At 38.4% G+C, this 18,104-nt stretch overlaps 1 protein-coding gene across 7 annotated transcripts in view; it reads left to right on the top strand.

Annotated features, from left to right (window-relative positions):
- Positions 1-18,104, top strand: part of USP28 (ubiquitin specific peptidase 28) — a 59,446-nt gene that overhangs the window by 20,423 nt on the left and 20,919 nt on the right. For 4 of the 7 annotated variants that reach the window (XM_087433709.1, XM_087433713.1, XM_087433707.1 and 1 more), the window contains 8 exons: positions 2,874-2,979; positions 3,896-4,055; positions 9,332-9,418; positions 10,121-10,258; positions 11,184-11,257; positions 12,293-12,372; positions 13,641-13,789; positions 15,620-15,747. In XM_087433709.1, the coding sequence (XP_087289835.1) occupies positions 2,874-2,979; positions 3,896-4,055; positions 9,332-9,418; positions 10,121-10,258; positions 11,184-11,257; positions 12,293-12,372; positions 13,641-13,789; positions 15,620-15,747 (922 nt within the window). Of the gene's footprint in view, positions 1-2,873; positions 2,980-3,895; positions 4,056-9,331; positions 9,419-10,120; positions 10,259-11,183; positions 11,258-12,292; positions 12,373-13,640; positions 13,790-14,071; positions 14,143-15,619; positions 15,748-18,104 lie in introns of those variants that run through there. The other 3 variants (XM_087433708.1, XM_087433711.1, XM_087433712.1) reach the window with 3 other exon arrangements.

Here is an 18,104-nt window from a genome sequence, read left to right as displayed (position 1 = left end):
GTCCTTTTGTGACTGGCTTGTTTAACTTAGCATAATGTCTTCAAAGTTCATCCACGTTGTAGCATGTGTCAGAATTTCCTTTCTGACTGACTATTTAGGGCTGAATAATACTCCATTCTGTATATATACCACAATTTGTTTATCCATTTCTCCGTCAATGGATATTTGGGTTGCTTCCATCCCCTGGCTATTGTGAATAGTGCTGCTGTGAACATGGATATGTAAATCTCTCTTCGAGACTCTGCTTTCAATTCTTTTGAATATATACCGAGAAGTGAGATTGCTGGATCATGTGGTAGTTCTATTTTTTATGTTTTGAGGAACCTCCATACTGTCTTCATAGCAGTTGCACCATTTTACAATCCCACCAAAGGTGCACAATGGTTCTAATATCTCCATATTCTTACCAACCCTTTTTATTTTCTGGGTTTTTTTTGGATAGCCTTCCCAATGGTTGTGAAGTGATATATAGCTCATTGTTTTGATTTATTTGCATTTTCTCTGATGATTAGTGATGTTGAACATCTTTTCCTGTGCTTGTTGGCCATTTATATGTCATCTTTGGAGAAACGTCTATTCAAGTCCTTTACCCATTTTTTAATTGGGTTATTTCATTTTTTTGTTGTTGTTGAATTGTAGGAGTTCTTTATATAACCTGCGTATTAACCCTTTATCAGATTATGATTGGCAAATATTTTCTCCCATTCTGTAGGCTGCCTTTTCACTCTTGATTGTATCCTTTCATGCACAAAAAATTTTTTAAATTTGATTTAGTCTTAATTGCCGATTTTTGTTTTTGTTGCCTTTGCTTTTGGTATCATATCCGAGAAATCACTGCCAAGTCCAGCATCAAGAAGCTTTCTATGTTTAACTTTTTGAAGAACTGCCAAACTCAGTTCTTCAAACTTCCACAGCAGCTGCACCAATTAACACTTACTAACAATACACAAGGGTTCCAGTTTCTCCACATCCTCACCAACACTTGTTATTTTCCGTTTTTGTTTTTGATAGTAGCCATCCTAGTGGGTGCAAAGTGTTATCTCATTGTGTTTTTGATTTGCATTTCCTTACTGGTAGTGATGTTGAGCATCTTTTCTTGTGCTTATTGGCCATTTGTATATCTTCTTTGGAGAAATGTCTGTTCAGATTCTTTGCCCATTTTTAAAATTGGACTCTTTGTCTTTTTATTATTCAGTTACAGGAGTTTTTTATACATTCTGTATACAGGTCTCATATGAAATACATGATTTGCAAAAATTTTCTCCCGTTTTTGTCTTTTCACTTTCTTGATGGTGTCCTTTGAAGCCCAGAGGTTTTTTTTTATTTTGATGATGTCAAATTTATCTAGTTTTTCTTTGGTTGCTTATGCTTTGGGTGTCATCTCTAAGACACCATTGACTAATCTAAGATCACGAAAATTTATGCCTTTGTTTTCTTCTAAGAATTGTGTAGTTTTAGCTCTTATCTTGAGGGCTTGATTCACTTTGAGTTCATTTTTGTAAGTGGTGTGAGGTAGGAGTTAAAAGTCATTCTTTTGCGTGTGAATATCCAGTTGTCGTAGCACCATTTGCTGACAAGATATTCTTTCCCTGTTGAATTGTCTTGGTACCTGTGTTGAAAATGAGTTGAGCATAAATATAAGGGTTTATTTCTGGACTCTCAATTCTGTTCCATTGATCTGTATGTCTGCCCTTGTGCCAGTAGCACACAGTCTTGATTACTGCAGTTTTGTGTTCTTTGTGTGTTTTTTCTTTTTAAATTAAATGTTCTTCATTGCTCATGTTTAGAAATTCACTTCACTTTTGTACAGTGATCTTTTATCTAACCCACCTGTTAAATTATCACTACTTTCTGTAGATTATTTTGGGTTTCCCTCATAGGTGATCATTATCTGTGAATTATGACAGCTTTGTTTCTCATTTTCCAATCTTTATATTTTTGACTTTCTTGTATTTTCTTATTGAATTGGCCAGAACTTTCAGAACCGTGATAGTGGACATCTTTGTCTTCGTCTTGGTTTTAAAGGAAATGTGTTTAACATTTCACCATTAAGTATGAAGTTTACTGTGGGCTTTTCATGGATATTCTTTCTCAGCCTAAGAGTATTCTTTTCTCTTCCAACTTGGCTTGGAGTTTTTATTCCTGAATAGAGGTTGAATGTTATCAAATACTTTTTCTGTGTCTATTGAGATGATCATTTTTACTTTTAACTGTTAAGATAGTGAATTTTACTGGTCTGTTTTCTAATAGTAACTCAATATTTCATTCCTACATGAACTCAATTTGGTCTTAATATATAATCTTTTTTTGTGCATTGTTTGATTCTATTTGCTAATATTTTGTTTAGGTCTTTTGCATCTGTGATCATGTGTGAGTTTGCCATTTTTCCTTTCTCTTACTATTCTTGACTGGTTTAGGATATACCAAGGTGTTATGTTGACTTCATAAAATGACTTGAGGAGTATGTCCTCTATTCTCTGGAATGATTCATTGAGATTGAAAATATCTGTTCAATGAATGTTTGATATTTAGGTGATGTTTTATGATGATAGGTAAAGAGACTGTTTAACCTACAGGTGTGGGATATATTTTTGACTTTGTGGAATAAGACTGCAGAAGAGGATATTTGATTCATTGCATTTTAGCAGCTTGTTATTACTGTACTGTTGGCTAGTCTCAAGGTTACAATGTAGCTTTAAGTTATTCACTTGACTCTGGCATAGAGTAATAAGTTGCTACACAGGTGAGCCATTATAGTGAGAGCTAGGGAGTATATCTAGTTTTGTGAATGCTTTTACCTTTTTTCCTACAATACAGACAGAAGGGCAGTGTTTCCTACATGTAGATTAATTAGATTTCTATTTGTCTTACAGAAGTGATAGACCTTACTCATGATAACAAAGATGATCTTCAGGCTGCCATTGCTTTGAGTCTACTGGAGTCCCCCAAAATTCAAGCTGATGGAAGAGATCTTAACAGGTTATTGATTTAATTTATAGTCTTTGCTTCCCACATTAGTGTGTAGGTCAATGGCAATAACTCTGTGAATGCCAGTGAAGAACAGTTCTGCCAAGCTCCTTTAAATTGTAAGCTCAATGAAATGAAATTTCTTTTAGGAGAAAATTTAAATTCACATTAACTTACTTACTCTTTGGCTCACTTTTGACAAAGCCAAATATGATGAGTCTTATCGCAGCCCGTGGTCTTTGAGTAGAAACCTGCAAGGTTTTAGTTCACAATTGCTAGGGAGGGAAAAAACCCCATCCTAGCACAAGTATCTGGTAAATATGTATTCTTTTTATAAGCTTTGAGCCTTTGTAAACTTGGAGGGTTATGTTGTTGGCTATTTGAAAGTGACAAGGGGTTATGTGTTTTGATACCCTTGCCTAACTTGGTGATTGTCTGGTATTGTTCATACATATCCAGTTCCAGTGGTGGCTTATCAGTTTCCAGACATATTTATTCCCTCACACTGCTGAGTTATTTCTTTCAGGGAAACATAGGACCATGGTTTGTGTGCTAAGCAAATTGAAGGCTCTTATCTTTAGCAGAGTGTCTCTCTTGCCTCTTTTAATGGCAAAGTCTGAGTTGGGCCACTGTTGTTAAAATCTGAAACTTTTAATAGGGTAGCCATAAATAGTCTTGAGTCTCAACTCAGTTCCATCATGGACCTTATTAGTAATAATCTCTGTTATGGAAGGCTTAACATTTCTATATTTAAACCTACATTTCACTTACAGTATAATCTTATAGTTGCTATATAGCCAGCGATTACCCAATAAATAGTTTATCTGGCATTTTGAATTATCTGTGAAAGGTTACCAGCATCCTCCATATAATGTGTTGTTCTTTAACTTTTTTCTTTTTTGATGTGTGGTATGTTGGCACAATATAGGATGCACGAGGCAACCTCTGCAGAAACTAAACGCTCAAAGAGAAAACGCTGTGAAGTCTGGGGAGAAAATCCCAATCCCAATGACTGGAGGCGAGTTGATGGTTGGCCAGTTGGACTGAAAAATGTTGGCAATACGTGTTGGTTTAGTGCTGTTATTCAGGTATGATATTTTTAAGAGACAACTGTGTCTTCTGTAAACAATTTTGTAATTTATTAAACTGAAATTGAGAAACATAGCTTTAAAAAAATGGAAACAGATATGTAAAACTGGAGAGTTTCTCCCATGGCATTGCTGTGTTTTGGTTGCTTTCTTGTTTTGGATTTACACGCTCTGTTTTCTAAATTGGGCAGTACTAAAAACAAAATCTTCTGTAGTTGTAAGTATGCTGAATAGGTGTTTTGGATCAGCATTTAATAAATACAGTATTACAGCAGAGCAAGAGTTAATAAGGAGAAATCAGTTGTTGGGGGCTATCATAAATATCCAGGCAGGAAATGATGGTGGCCTGGAATAAAGAAGTGGCATAAGCCATGAGAAGAGAGAAGTAAAAGCATTCTAGAGGTATTTAGGAATCCTGCAGATTCAGATCTGCAGGATTTGGTGAGTGACTGGATATAGGATATATGCAGGAGAGAGTTGAGAAAGACTCCAAGGTTTCTAGCTTAAGTAACCAGGTAGCTGATAGTGCCATTTGACACTGGAGGAGGAATAATTTGAGGCTGTGTTAAGAGTGGGATTTCAGTTCAGTTTTATACATGCTGAGTTTAAGGTGTCACATGGAGATACCATGTAGGCAGTTAACTATATGAATCTGTGGTTCAGTAAAAAGATCTGGGCTGCAGATACAAGATCTGAGAATCAGTAGCCTATAGGTGGTAATAAAGCCATGGAAGTGAATGAATTCTCCTAGAGAGAGTGTTGCCTCTCTAGAAGTATCTCCCAGGCATCTTAAACTCAACGTGGCCACAATGCAACACTTGCTCCTGCCCCTGCAGTCTTCTCCGTCAGTGCTTGCCATCTACCCAGCTGCTCAGCCAAAAATGGAATCCTCCCTTTCCATACGTAAAGTCCATGGATTTATTCCACTTACCATGTGCTTGGCACTGTTTTAGCACTGGGGAAACAGCAGTGAGTGAAACAAAGCCCTTACTCTCATGGGGTTTACTTTGAGGAGAGTGGGATAGACAGTAAAAAAAAATATGTATCAGGTGGTGATAAGTGCCATAAAGGCAAATGAACGAGGGTAGGAGGGGCTAGAGAGGGGAGGAGTGCTTTTTATACAGGGTGATTAAGTGGGCCTTTCTGATAAGGTGGACATTTGAGCAGGGGCCTAAAGGGGGTGAAGGAATGAGCCATATAGTCACATAAAGAACATTTGGTATAGTTACATAATTACATAAAAAACATTACAGGACAGGGAACAGCGAGTGAAAAGACCCAGGTTCAGGAGCTTGTTTAAAGTGTTGAGAAATACTAGGAAGGCTGGGACTGAGTGATGGGGAGTGGTCAGAAAGGTAGTGGATATGTGGTGGGGAAGCTTGGGGTCGTGGTGAGGATTTAGGAATTGTATATGAGATGGGAAAGTATTGAAAGGTTGGAGCAGAGGAGTGATATGATCCTGCTTCCATTCTAAGAGGACCACCAGCATCTGTGTTGAGAATAGAAGGTAGACGGGAATGTGGAATTAGGGGCGTCAGTCAGTTCTTTTCCTGTCAAGAGGGAGACAGAGAGAGATTGAGAACCTTCCCCGGATTCCTGTCCCCCTCAGCCTTCACTCCTATGAGAGACGGGCTAGCAGATAGAGAGGATAACAGAATGAGGTTTCTGAGAAAGCATAAGAGGACAGGATGTAGAGCGAGTCGGGAGGGATTGGCCCTAAAGAGGAAAAGGGCAAGAGAGTTCTGGGGGAAAGGAGAAGGAAGGAATGATGACCTCAAGTTGAAGTTGAAATCATTTCTAATAGTCATTTTTTCCTCTGTGAAATAAGCAGCCATTTTCTGAGGCAGAGTGGAGAAGTGACAGAGTCAGATTTTAAAGGGAGTGAAAGTTTAAAATAGTTGTGGACAGTAGGAAAGCCAGTTGGCACCAGAATACAATAGTAGCATTTCTAAAAACTTGAAGATCTACTTGAGGTTGTTGACCTTAAATGTATGGTGGTATCAATGTGTCCTGTTTTTATCAGGACTTTCTGTTAGCACTCTGAAACTCTTAAGTGGAAAGTTAAATTAGTTTAGGTCAGAAGGTTTGCTGGGTATGGTGAAAGGACAAAAGGGCATTTTGAGAATTTAAGGAAGGTGGTTAAAGACCATGGAATCAAAACTAGATGAGGCAGAAATGAAGACAGGGAGGAACTAATGCTTAGGAAGAACTGAAAGAGGTCACTTTGCTTGGGCTCCTGATGAAGTCATAGATCATATGTCCTGTGGGTAATTGAACAAATAAGCCAGAAGACAGGTTATGGTTCGAGTGGGATTTTCTGAATTTTGGGTCTGGGAGTTGTCAGCTTTTCAGGTATTAACATGTCGTGAGTGTGGCCTTGGATGTGGGTGTAGAGATGGAGGAATATGTCACTAGAGAGAAGGTGCTCAGGAAGCCAGGGGGTCCCTGGGCTGAATGGATACGCATATATGTCCCCTCAACAAATACTAGTTGAACACCTACTGAATATCTAACACTGTTCTAGGCCCTTGAGACGTAGGGGTGAACCAAGGCAAGACAGACAAGGAACAATAAACTGAAAAACTAGCTAGTTAACTAACTAAATAAATTGATGTAATATGTTAGATTGTGATTAGTGTGACAGAAAAAAATAGCAGGGTAAGGGAGCTTGGAATTAATGCAGGAGGGACAGGAGCAGGCTGCAATATCAGCTGTGATGTTAGGTTAGGCCTCATGGAGGGGATGAGATTGGAGCAGATGCCAGACACACAGGAGGCGAGGGAGTGAGCCAGGCAGCTATTTGGGAAAAACATTCCAGGTGGGGAAAACCATAGAGCAACAGACCTAAGGTGAGAGTGGGCTTGGTGTGTTCATGAGCCATCAAAGAGTCCTGAATGGCTGGAATGCTAGGAACAGAGAAGAGAGTCATTGGAGGTGAGGTTGGAGAGGTAACTTGTCTTTTATTCTGAGTGAGGTGGGGAGGAGGGTTCTGAGCAGAGGAGTGATGAACTCTGACCTGAGTTTTAAAAGACTCACTCTGGCTACTATGAAGAGAGCCAAATGGAGGGGGCAAGGATACAAGTGGAGGGATCTCTGAAGGAGGCTGTTGCAGTCATCCACGTGAGAGGTGATGGTGGCCTGGACCAGGCAGGTAGCCATGGAAATAGAGAAGAGGTTGGATTCTTGATTTATTCTGAAGGTAGAGCTGACAGGATTTCCCATGGATTGGATGTTTATTGAAGTCACCTAGTAAGATGACAGGACTTGGATAGTAAGAAGAGCTATTACCAGATGATAGTCTTCAGTGAATCAGGAGCTTTATTTTGGTCGTATTAGAGGCACACAGGTTAGAAGATCCTGTGTGGCAGGTGGATTGGTAGAGGGCAAGTTCTGGAGTCAGAGAGACCATATGCAGTGATCCAAGTGAGCAGTGATGGGAGTTTGATTAGAGCAGTGATGGGGACTGATTGGGAGGAGGTGGTTATAAATAGCACTCCGTAGGCAGAGTCCAAGGGACTTCTTACTTACTGGATGTGGATGGTTAAGAAAGGAAAAGGGCAGGCGCAAGCAGTTAAGTGCGTGCGTTCCACTGCGGTGGGCCGGGGTTCGCTGGTTCGGATCCCAGGCGCGCACCGACGCACCACTTGTCAAGCCATGCTGTGGTGGCGTCCCATATAAAGTGGAGGAAGATGGGCACGGATGTTAGCCCACGGCCAGTCTTCCTCAGCGAAAAAAAAAAAAAAAAGAGGATTGGCAGATGTTAGCTCAGGGCCAATCTTCCTTACAAAAAAAGAAAAAGAAAAGGATTTGAAGATTATTCTAAAGTTCTAAACTTTGATGGTTGGAGGAGGATGAGGAGGAGGATGTAATTATTATTAAGTGATACCGAGAATACAGGAGAAGCAGCACATGTTGGAGGATCATATCAATATTGGATTGGGAAATGTGAATAATATTAGCTCACACTTTTGTGGCTTTTAAGAATAATGGCATCTTAGGGGAAAGCTAGATTTCGGCAGAGGTGAGGAGAGTGGAGTGAAGAGACTGAGAAAGTAAAGCCATTTTTCTCATGGTAGGACAGAGGTCCTGGAAGATATTATGGGGTAGTCAGCAGAGTAAGTATGAAGCTGGGAGGAATGGAGATGCGCTGGGTAGACAGGTGAGGTGAAAGAGAAGACAGTGGGCCGAGTGTAGAGCTGAGCAATCCAGCCCTGGCTCCAGATAGAACTGTGGTATGACAGTGTGACCTGACTTTAAATTCCCAGCCCAGTTGTACACCCACCCTATTGGTTGAATTCCAGTAGGGCTTGTGAGAGAGTGAGGGAAGTTGGAGAGGTGGCACATGGCTCTGGTCTGATACCATCTCTTTGAGTTTGTGTCTGACTTTGGAAGGCATACCTGGGGCTTTTTGAATACGATTGAAGTATTTTGTTTAATTCTGATTACAAAGTTTTGCCTATTCTAAAGTGTTTTGCCTGTTCCAGTATTCAGGCTTGAGGGCATTTTCATTTGAGGAGTATGTTGGATGAGGAGTTATATTCATACAAGGGATTTTAAAAAGCATTAACTTTCAAAAGATATTCATAGTAGAAAAATGTATGATTTACAAATTATAAAAATAATCCCTCTTTCCAATTTTGCCAGCCAGAGATATCTGCTGTTAAAATTTTTTAAAATACAATACTTACAAGAGTGGAGAATAGTAAACTCTGCCGTACCTACCAGTCAGCTTTAGAAATAAATGTTACAAATCCCTGTACCATCCCCATTTACATCCTCCCTTCCCCACAGGTATAACCACACATGTGTGGATCCCCAAACAATATATCATGTCATTTCAGATATAAATAAACTTAATATAAACAATATAATACTCTATTTTTTGTACCTTTTTTCCACACGAAATATATTTCTGAGATTTATCCGTGTTGATACATGTAGCTCTTGATGATTCATTTTCACTGCTGTGTAGTAGTCCATTTTATGAAAACATTTTTTCTACAATATTATTTAAATGAATACATAACAGTGTTTTGTATAAATGTACTATAATTTATTTACTCTGTTCCTATACTTAGCCAGGAGGTTGTTTTTTCCTAAAAGGATTAACATTCTTTCATCTGAATTTTTATGCATAGCCATTATTATTTCCTTCAACATAACAAAGTAGAATTACTAGGTTGACAATTATATGTACTTTTAAGGTAAAAGAAATATTTTTTTGTAGCAGTTCTTTTGAAAAAAAGGCTATGAATCCATGTCTTTCTTTATTTTAGTCTCTCTTTCAGTTGCCTGAATTTCGAAGACTTGTTCTCAGCTATAGTCTGCCACAGAATGTACTTGAAAATTGTCCAAGTCACACGGTAAGTTGGTGCTGAGGAATCTTCACTGATGTTTAGTTCCTTTCGTCCCAAAGGCTTTTACATTTTTGGCTAAAGCTGATAACTGATGCTCTTTGCTTGTGCTATTACATGTTTTCGTCTCCAAATGGCTTTTTCCTAATTTGTGACAAGAAATAAGGGTTTTCCAAAATGTAAAGTTATGTGGGAATAAAATCAGAAAAACAGTTCAAGAAAGTGGTGAGTCACGCTGGCAGCCTCAGCTCTTCTGCCACTGTGTGGGAGATTCAGAAATACTGCTGTGTGTGGCATCCTTCACTGCTCCATTAGCCGCTCAGGCCACGTAATGCAGGATAGATGACCTGATGCCGGAGGCCTGGACCTTCTTAGAAGAGCCTTCAGTCTGTTTTTGCCGAATGACGTAGCCTCCTGCCAGCCACCTAACCCTTCCCAGGATTTCACCCTGGTGATGCAGTTTCCTGACAGGAGGGAGGGCAGCAGCTTCAGAAAATAAGCATTTTCACTTTTCTGATAATATTATCTCTCTGACTTTTACATAGATATTCTTCAGGTTAGGGTAATCCCCTACAAAGACCTTATGAGAGTACCTGTAACATAGTTTGAGACCTGACTCTGACCTAGATCTAGGTAAATATAAATTAGGCGGTGACAACTTTTCTCTTTATATGTTCTAATTTTCCAAATATATTGCTGTCCTTTTTACAGGAAAAGAGAAATATCGTGTTTATGCAAGAGCTTCAGTATTTGTTTGCTCTGATGATGGGATCAAATCGCAAATTTGTAGACCCTTCTGCAGCCCTAGATCTCTTAAAAGGAGCGTTCCGATCACCTGAGGAACAGCAGGTACGAGAACTCTGCTCTCCTTGTGTTTTCCTCAAACTCCATGGAGTTTGAAATCATGCCTTGTTAATATTACTGTGGTAGTGCTTTATTCCAACTGTGTAGTAAGTTGTGAACATGACTAAGCAGGACTGTGGGTGCCTGCTTTTGTCCTTTATAATGCCTAAGGAACAGGTGAGAGAGAGAGAGAGAGAGAGGGGGAGGGGAGGGGGAGGGGGAGAGAGGGAGGGAGGGAGAGAGAGAGGGAGGGAGAGAGAGAGGGAGGGAAGATTGAAAGATATCTCAGTGAATCACAGCAAAGGGTCATGGAAAAACGTAGAGTCCTTTGCCTGTGTCTTTGTCTTGGGATGGCCCAGATAAAAAGCCTATGTTTAAAACTATCTAAACCTGAGTTCAGCAGCTTTTCTGAGCAATCTTTCTCTTCCCAACGTTAGTACTTTCTTTTCCCTACCTCCTATTAAAAAACAAAGCTGTCACTATTAGAGCAACTTCTTCCTCATAATATTAATTTTTCTCTCTATTCATGTAAAGGTCCTACAGTTCTATAAAATTTTCAAAGCATTTCATACAAGTTTCCTTTCTCCATTCAGGTCTCATATTGTTCTAGAGGACTTCAGTCCATTCTTTGGATTTTTTTTTAAGGCCAAATTGGAAATTTGTTAGTTTGTTACAAATAGATGTGGCTGGAAGTAGTAGAGTTCCAATTTCCTCTGAGCCACAGCTTGGTCAGAGGTGGCCCAATGCTCCTTCTCTTCTATCCATAGTAGCTAGGTTCCAGTGTTCCTTGTATCCTCATGATATTTGGCCCTGAAAAGTAAAGCCTTTCGTTGCCAAAGAATCTTAATCATTGGTGGGATAAGGGCAAATGTTCATTTCTTAAAGTATAGTGTTGGGTCTAACTCGTATGCAATTTGTGCCTCTCTTATAGCAAGATGTGAGTGAATTCACACACAAGCTCCTGGATTGGCTAGAGGACGCATTCCAGCTAGCTGTTAATGTTAAGTGAGTGTTGAGGATTTGTTTGCACATCCTTCCTGCTCACAGTGGTCCAGTGAGAATTATGATATGGGAAAAAAATACTCTTCTCAAGTAGAAATTGCTGGTTTTTACCAAACCTCGTGGGGTAACCACTCACATATTCACAACATTGTGTATCCCCATTGCCTTTGGTTGTCCCCTCTAAGAATATAGATAATCATCTTAACCTGAAACTTTTTTACTAACGGGGCCATAACTGTTAACTTTCGTAAAGTCATAGCCTGTGCTATAAAGTGTATTAAAAGGTTAAATAAATCCTAGATGTGAATATAGTGGTGTAATATGGATATATTAAATTTAATCTAAGATGACTTGTGAAGTCTATGTAGAATATTAGAGGATAGCTTTTAGTTGTCTCAGTCCCTGGCTGAAGTGAAATTCAGGGCAAAGAAGACACATATCCCTCGCCTAATACAGATCCTGAGAAATTTGTTTTCTAGATTGTTTTGACTCTAGGTGGAAGAAATGTATATCATAAAACATCTCTGCTAATAGCAATTTATGTAGTTAATAATTTAAGCTGGGCTTGTAAAAATTATTTTCACTGATGGGCTTGTAAAAATTATTTTCACTGCATTACTGTCATGCCACTGGGAAAACATTTTTGTGTTTATTTGCAAAAGTGCACTAGAGGGTTCATTCTTACCTCTATACTACTTCTATACCTTGTATACATCTATGATTGGATATAGATGGATACATTGACTATATACCGATACATGTATTTGTCTTCATCTGTGACTCCCGTATTAGACTTTCAGCTCCGTAAGGCCAGGGATCATGCCTTCTTATCTTTGTGTCTTCAGAATTTAGCACAATGCTGGGCGTATACTTGTTCAATGAATGTATGAACTGAACTGATCTGTTATCTATTTTAGACCCTACCTGGCTCTTTGGGGTTTGATGAAAATGTACTATTTTTGCTTTTGTGTGATGGTTGGGTTTAGTTTAGTGTTTATCTGATCCAGATGGAACAGAATTGTCTCCTTTTTTTAAAAGCAGCAATCCCAGGAACAAATCTGAAAATCCAATGGTGCAGCTATTCTACGGTACTTTCCTCACTGAAGGGGTTCGTGAAGGTAAATTCTCTGCTCTAAATGTTAATTCTAGATCTGTGACTGTATGTGTATTACTGTGTCCTTTTGGTAAGGCAGTATAATGAAAAGGCTTGAGAGTCAGACAAATCCAGGTCTGAATATTGATTCTGCCTCTTAGTATCTGTATAATCGTGGACAAACTATGTGATCTCCTGGATCCTCAGTCTCTTCTGTAAAATGGGCACAATGTTTATCTCAGAGTCGTTATCTTAAATTATATGACATTTGCACTGCCCAAGTCTGGTATTAATGTCAGACGCACAGTGATGTTACTCAGTTATCTCCGTGTTGTTTTTTCCAATGTAATATTTAATCTCAAAAGGTTTTATTGAGTTAGACTGCCAAAAATGTTTGTCTACCATAGAGTCTTATCTAAGCTGCATGTTGGAAACATAATGTTTTTTTTAACTGTGGAAAATTTTGAACACATACAAATAGAGCAAGATAAAACCCCCCGTGAACTAGGTAACCATTAGCCCATGGCCAGTCATTTCCTATCTGACCCCTGTCTACTTTTACCCTCCAATATTCTTTTTAAAACAACCCAATACCACTATCACTCCAAAAAATAGCATTTCTTCATATTAAATATCTAGTCAGTGTTCAAATTTCCAATTTGTTTTATAATTATATATGTGTGTGTATGTATATATATATGTATATATAGAAGGGGGAAAAGGGGTAGGGGAGTGTGAGTTTTTTACAGTTTGTTTTAATCAGGATTCAAATGTGATTCATATATGATTGGTTGATATGTCTTTCAAGTCTCTTTTCAAAGTCTGTAGACTCTGCCTCTTCATCCTTTTTTCCTTGAAATGTATTTTTTTAAGAACCTGGGTTGTTTGTTCTCTGGTGTTCGCCACAGTATGGAATTGTGCTGCTTGCCTATCCATGATATAGTTTAACGTGTTCCTCTCTACTCCTCTTTTTGTAAATTGGTAGTTGGATCTAGAGTTTGTCCGGATTCAGGTAAGGCTTTTTTTGGCAAGACTAATTCACAGGTGGTGGATAGTCTTTGATCAGGTGGCATATAATGTCTGGTTGTCTTGCTTTTTGCCATGATAGCAGTTGTAATGATCAGTGCCTGCGTCCACTGATTCATTAGAGGCTGCCACGCAGGCTTATGTGTACTTCTCACCAGTTCTCAGGAAGTTGCTGAATTAAGAAGACACTGTCTCTGTGGTGCCAGAAAAAAGGCTTTAGATAGCAGTAGTGATGTCTTTAAAAAAGCAATCTGTTTCTTTGCCTAGGAAAGCACTTTTGTAACAATGAGACCTTCGGCCAGTATCCCCTTCAGGTAAATGGTTATCGCAACTTAGACGAATGTTTGGAAGGGGCCATGGTGGAGGGTGACATTGAGCTGCTTCCTTCCGATCATTCAGTGAAGTATGGACAAGAGGTGAGTTGGATACTTTTATTTGCTGTGCCAATGACAGAGCCAGTTAAGTAGGACTGAGCTTTTTGGCAAACTGTTTTCCCATCACGTGTTCAATAACTTTACACCTAATAGAACTTGAACTAGTCAGAAGTCTCTCATGAGTTGGTGTGAATTAGTGAGTCTCAGTGTTTGATAAATACCTTCTTTACTAAAATATGAATTTGAGTTAATCATATAAAGGTTGTATGCTGCTTCTGATGTTTTAAGTATGATCAAGTTTCTCTCTTTCTGTTGAAGCCTACCTGTACCTGAGTAGGGAGAACCCACTGCCTCCATATTTTCGGAGGGTAAAAGTACAGTGATTAACTCCTATGGTATGCCATTTAGAATATTTTCCCTATTATAGTATTTATTGTTCTCAGTTGTAAATTCTACCTTTGCTTTTAAAATTTTTTAAATTTAATATTCATTTATTTATTTTTGTGGGTTGGAAAGAAAGGGGGAAATTAAAAGGAGAGCAAGAGTAATTAATATCTCAAAATTCTAATTGGGTTAAGAATTAGTGAGTTGCATTTGTAGCATAATTGTCAATACCACGTAGCTTGGATTATTCTCCTTTCATCGTACATTTTGAAACAAAATTGTGGCTTGTATGAGTCCATCTCAGTAATTACTGTAGGAGAAAGAAAAGCTTTCTTGAATTAATATAGGAAGCTGAACATGAGCCTTGTCAAAGTACATTAGCTGTAGAGCAGTTGGAACTGGGAGAGAGCTGCTGCCTCCTTAGCTTTCCAAGAAAGTACGAAGTCCCGATTGGGAGGCATAACATCTGTACCATCTGTGCAGAGCTGATGCATGCTCTTACAAAAGAGAAGGAATGTTTGTTAGCTACTTAGACCTCTGGAGACCTTTATTCAAGGATGGGAACTTGCATAAAAAAAAAAAGAAAAGAAAATTGTTATGCTTATTTAGATTTAGCCCTGGGGTCATCACACAGACTATCTGGATTCACCTTGTGCCGACAGGGTGTGTGAAGGGGGCGTAGCTGTTTGCACCTTTGGTAAAGGGTTAAAGCTGTTCACAGAGACCTCTGGCATACAGGTGAATTGAACAGAAATGCATTTTCTGGTTTAGCTTTTCCTCATCCAAGATCAGTGACGAGTTGAGATCTTTTTTATAAGGCAGTGCTTTTTTTTCTTGGAACTCAAGGTAACATTGTAGGTTGATTTGACTGGGTCTCTTAGATGTGTAAATTCTTGGAATTGAGAGGTTTTCTCAGAAACTTGAGAACTCATAATCATAGGCTATTTTAAATTTCCTTTTTAGACATAAAGAGGATTCAAATTTTGTAAATACTGTAAATAAATAGTAAAGACTGTAGATAAATAGTATATAATATATGTACACATATTAGTCTTTTTAGCTGATTCATGGAGACAGTTTTCTCCTAAGTTATGTGCTGTTTAGATCATAATTTCTAATTCTATGGTTAGGCTAGCCATTTTCTTCAACTTTGAACCTCTTTTGAATACTGATGACTTAATGAGTTGTGTAGATCCTTGATGCAGTTCACATATTTAAGGCTAGTTATTTCTGAGGGTGATAGTTGAGTAAAATGCTGTTGACTGGCTCATAAATTTGGAGTCTTGAGAAATCATATTCTCTAAGAGGACATGATTCTAAGTAGTCATTTCCTTTAGTATTTGGGATTTTAAAAAGTTCTGGTATGAGTTTGATTTAAATATAAAGTCTATACCGAAAGAAGAAACTTCCATGAGGGATATTTTACATTTAGCTGTTGCTATCTCCTAAAATTAACTTCTTTCTCCCACATTTCTACTTTTGACACAGCGTTGGTTTACAAAGCTACCTCCAGTGTTGACCTTTGAACTCTCAAGATTTGAGTTCAATCAGTCCCTTGGTCAGCCAGAGAAAATTCACAATAAGCTGGAATTTCCTCAGATCATTTATATGGACAGGTGAGTTCTATGGTCGATTGTCATCTCAATGTATTGCAGCAATAGAAGTGAACATGTACTAAGTGTATTGTGCTTAGGAATCACCTGGAGGTCTTGATACTATACAGATTTGGATTCAGTGGATCTAAGTTGGGGCCAAGAGTTTGCATTTCTAAGAATCTCTCAGGGTCATGCTAATGATGCTTCTGATCTCTGGACCACAGTTTGAGTAGCTGGGCTTCAGGTGAAAGCTCTGCTAGTTTTAGGGTGAAGAACAGTATGTGGAGTGGCCCCACTGTATTTCTTTCTAATCTGAATACTATTTGTATTTCTGGGAAAAAAAAATTCTAGAGAGACTTATATTATAGAATTTTAATCTTTTTAAAATCGGGTTTATTGATGTATAGTTTACATACAAAAAAGTGTTACCATTCTTAGGTGTACAGCCAATGAGCTTTGGCAATTGTATATAGCCAAGTAACCACTATCACAGTCAAGATATAGAACATTTCCATCACCTGAAAGGTTCCTTCGTGCCCCTTTGCAGTCAGTCCCTTTCCCCTACCCCCAGGCCCTTGTTTTGCCATTTCTAGAATGTCATATTAGTGACATTAATATTCAGTATGTACCCTGTGGTGGCCATCTTCTTTTTTGTTGTTGTTGTTGGTTTTTTTTGTTTGTTTTTTGTTTTTTTGTTTTTTTGTGTGTGAGGAAGATCAGCCCTGAGCTAACATCCGTGTTAATCCTCCTCTTTTTGCTGAGGAAGACCGGCTCTGAGCTAATATCTATTGCCAATCCTCCTCCTTTTTTTTCCCCAAAGCCCCAGTGGATAGTTGTGTGTCATAGTTGCACATCCTTCTAGTTGCTGTATGTGGGACGCGGTCTCAGCAGGGCTGGAGAAACAGTGCGTCGGTGCGTGCCCGGGATCTGAACCCAGGCCGCCATCAGCAGAGCGCGCGCACTCAACCGCTAAGCCACGGGGCCGGCCCGCCATCTTTTATTTAGGGTAATGTTTTTGGGATTCATCCATGTTGTTGCACATAGATCAGTGATTTATTCTTTGATATTATTGAGTAGTATTCCATTGTTTGGATGTACCACAATATTTTTCCTATTCACCATTTGGTGGACATTTCATATGTATCCAGTTTTAGGCTATTCTGAATAAAGCTGCTATAAACATCCACATAAGTCTTAGTGTGGTTTTTAGTGCTTCTGGGTAAAATAACTAGGAGTGCGATTGCTGAGTTGTGTGAAAAGTGTATGTTTAACTTTATAAGAAATTTCCAAAATATTTTCTAAAGTAGCTGAACAAATTTTCATTTCTACCAGCAGCATATGAGAGCTCCATTTGCTCCAAATCCTCTCCAATACTTGGAATTATCAGTCTTCTTAATTTTAGCCATTCTAGTGGGTTTGTAGGAATATCTTATTTTTCTTTAGATTTATGTTTCTCTGATAACTAATTATGTTGAGCATCTTTTCACGGGCTTAATTAATGGTCATTTGTGTATTTTCTTTGGTGAAGTGTCTGTCCAGATCTTTTGTCCACTTTTGAATTTGGTTGGTTTTGTTCATACTGAATCGTTAAGAGTTCTTTATATGTCTTAGATATAAATCCAAACATTTGTCTGTGCTTGTCTCTTGCATGTTGGACCAGCGTCTTTAGAAGACCAGGAGTTTTTAGTGTTAATGAAGTCTAATGTATCACTTTCTCTTTTATAGTTTGTGCTTTTTGTGTCCTAATTAATAAATCTTTGCCAACTCAAGGTCGCAAAGATTTTCTTCTAGAAATTTTGTAATTTTAACTTTATGTTCATGTCTGTGACCCATTTAGAGTTTATTTTTATATATAGTATGAGATAAGGGGGGTTTTTTTGTAGGAGGAGAAATAGAGACATGTGGGTGTACAGTTATTCCAGCACCATTTGTTGAAAAGACTCTCCTTTCCCCCATAGAATTACCTGGGTACTTTTGCCAAAAATTAATTGAACATATATTTGTAGGTCTATTTCTGGAGTCTCTGTTCTATCTATTGTCTAATCTTATGCCAGTGCTACATTCTTTTGATTTCTGTGGCTGTATTGTAAATCTTGACATCAGATAGTGTAGATAGTCCAACTTTGTTCTTGTTTTTTTCAAGATTGTTTTGGCTATTCCGGTCCTTTGCATGTCTATATAAACATTAGAATCAACTTGTCGGTTTCTACCTAATAGCATTGAGATTTTGATTGGGATTGTGTTGAACCTGCAGATCAACTTGGGGAAATTGATATCTTTATAGTTTTCAATCCTTCAATCTGTGAACATGGTATAGCTCCATTTGTTTAAGTCTTAATTTCTCTCAAGGGATATTTTGTAATTTTTAGCGTACAGGT

The sequence above is a fragment of the Ceratotherium simum genome, chromosome 7 (genome assembly GCF_057802395.1).
Source record: "Ceratotherium simum simum isolate JZ-2026a chromosome 7, ASM5780239v1, whole genome shotgun sequence".
Lineage (NCBI taxonomy): Eukaryota > Metazoa > Chordata > Mammalia > Perissodactyla > Rhinocerotidae > Ceratotherium > Ceratotherium simum.
Note: the sequence above shows the minus strand (reverse complement) of the source record. Positions and strands in the feature narration are given on the sequence as shown.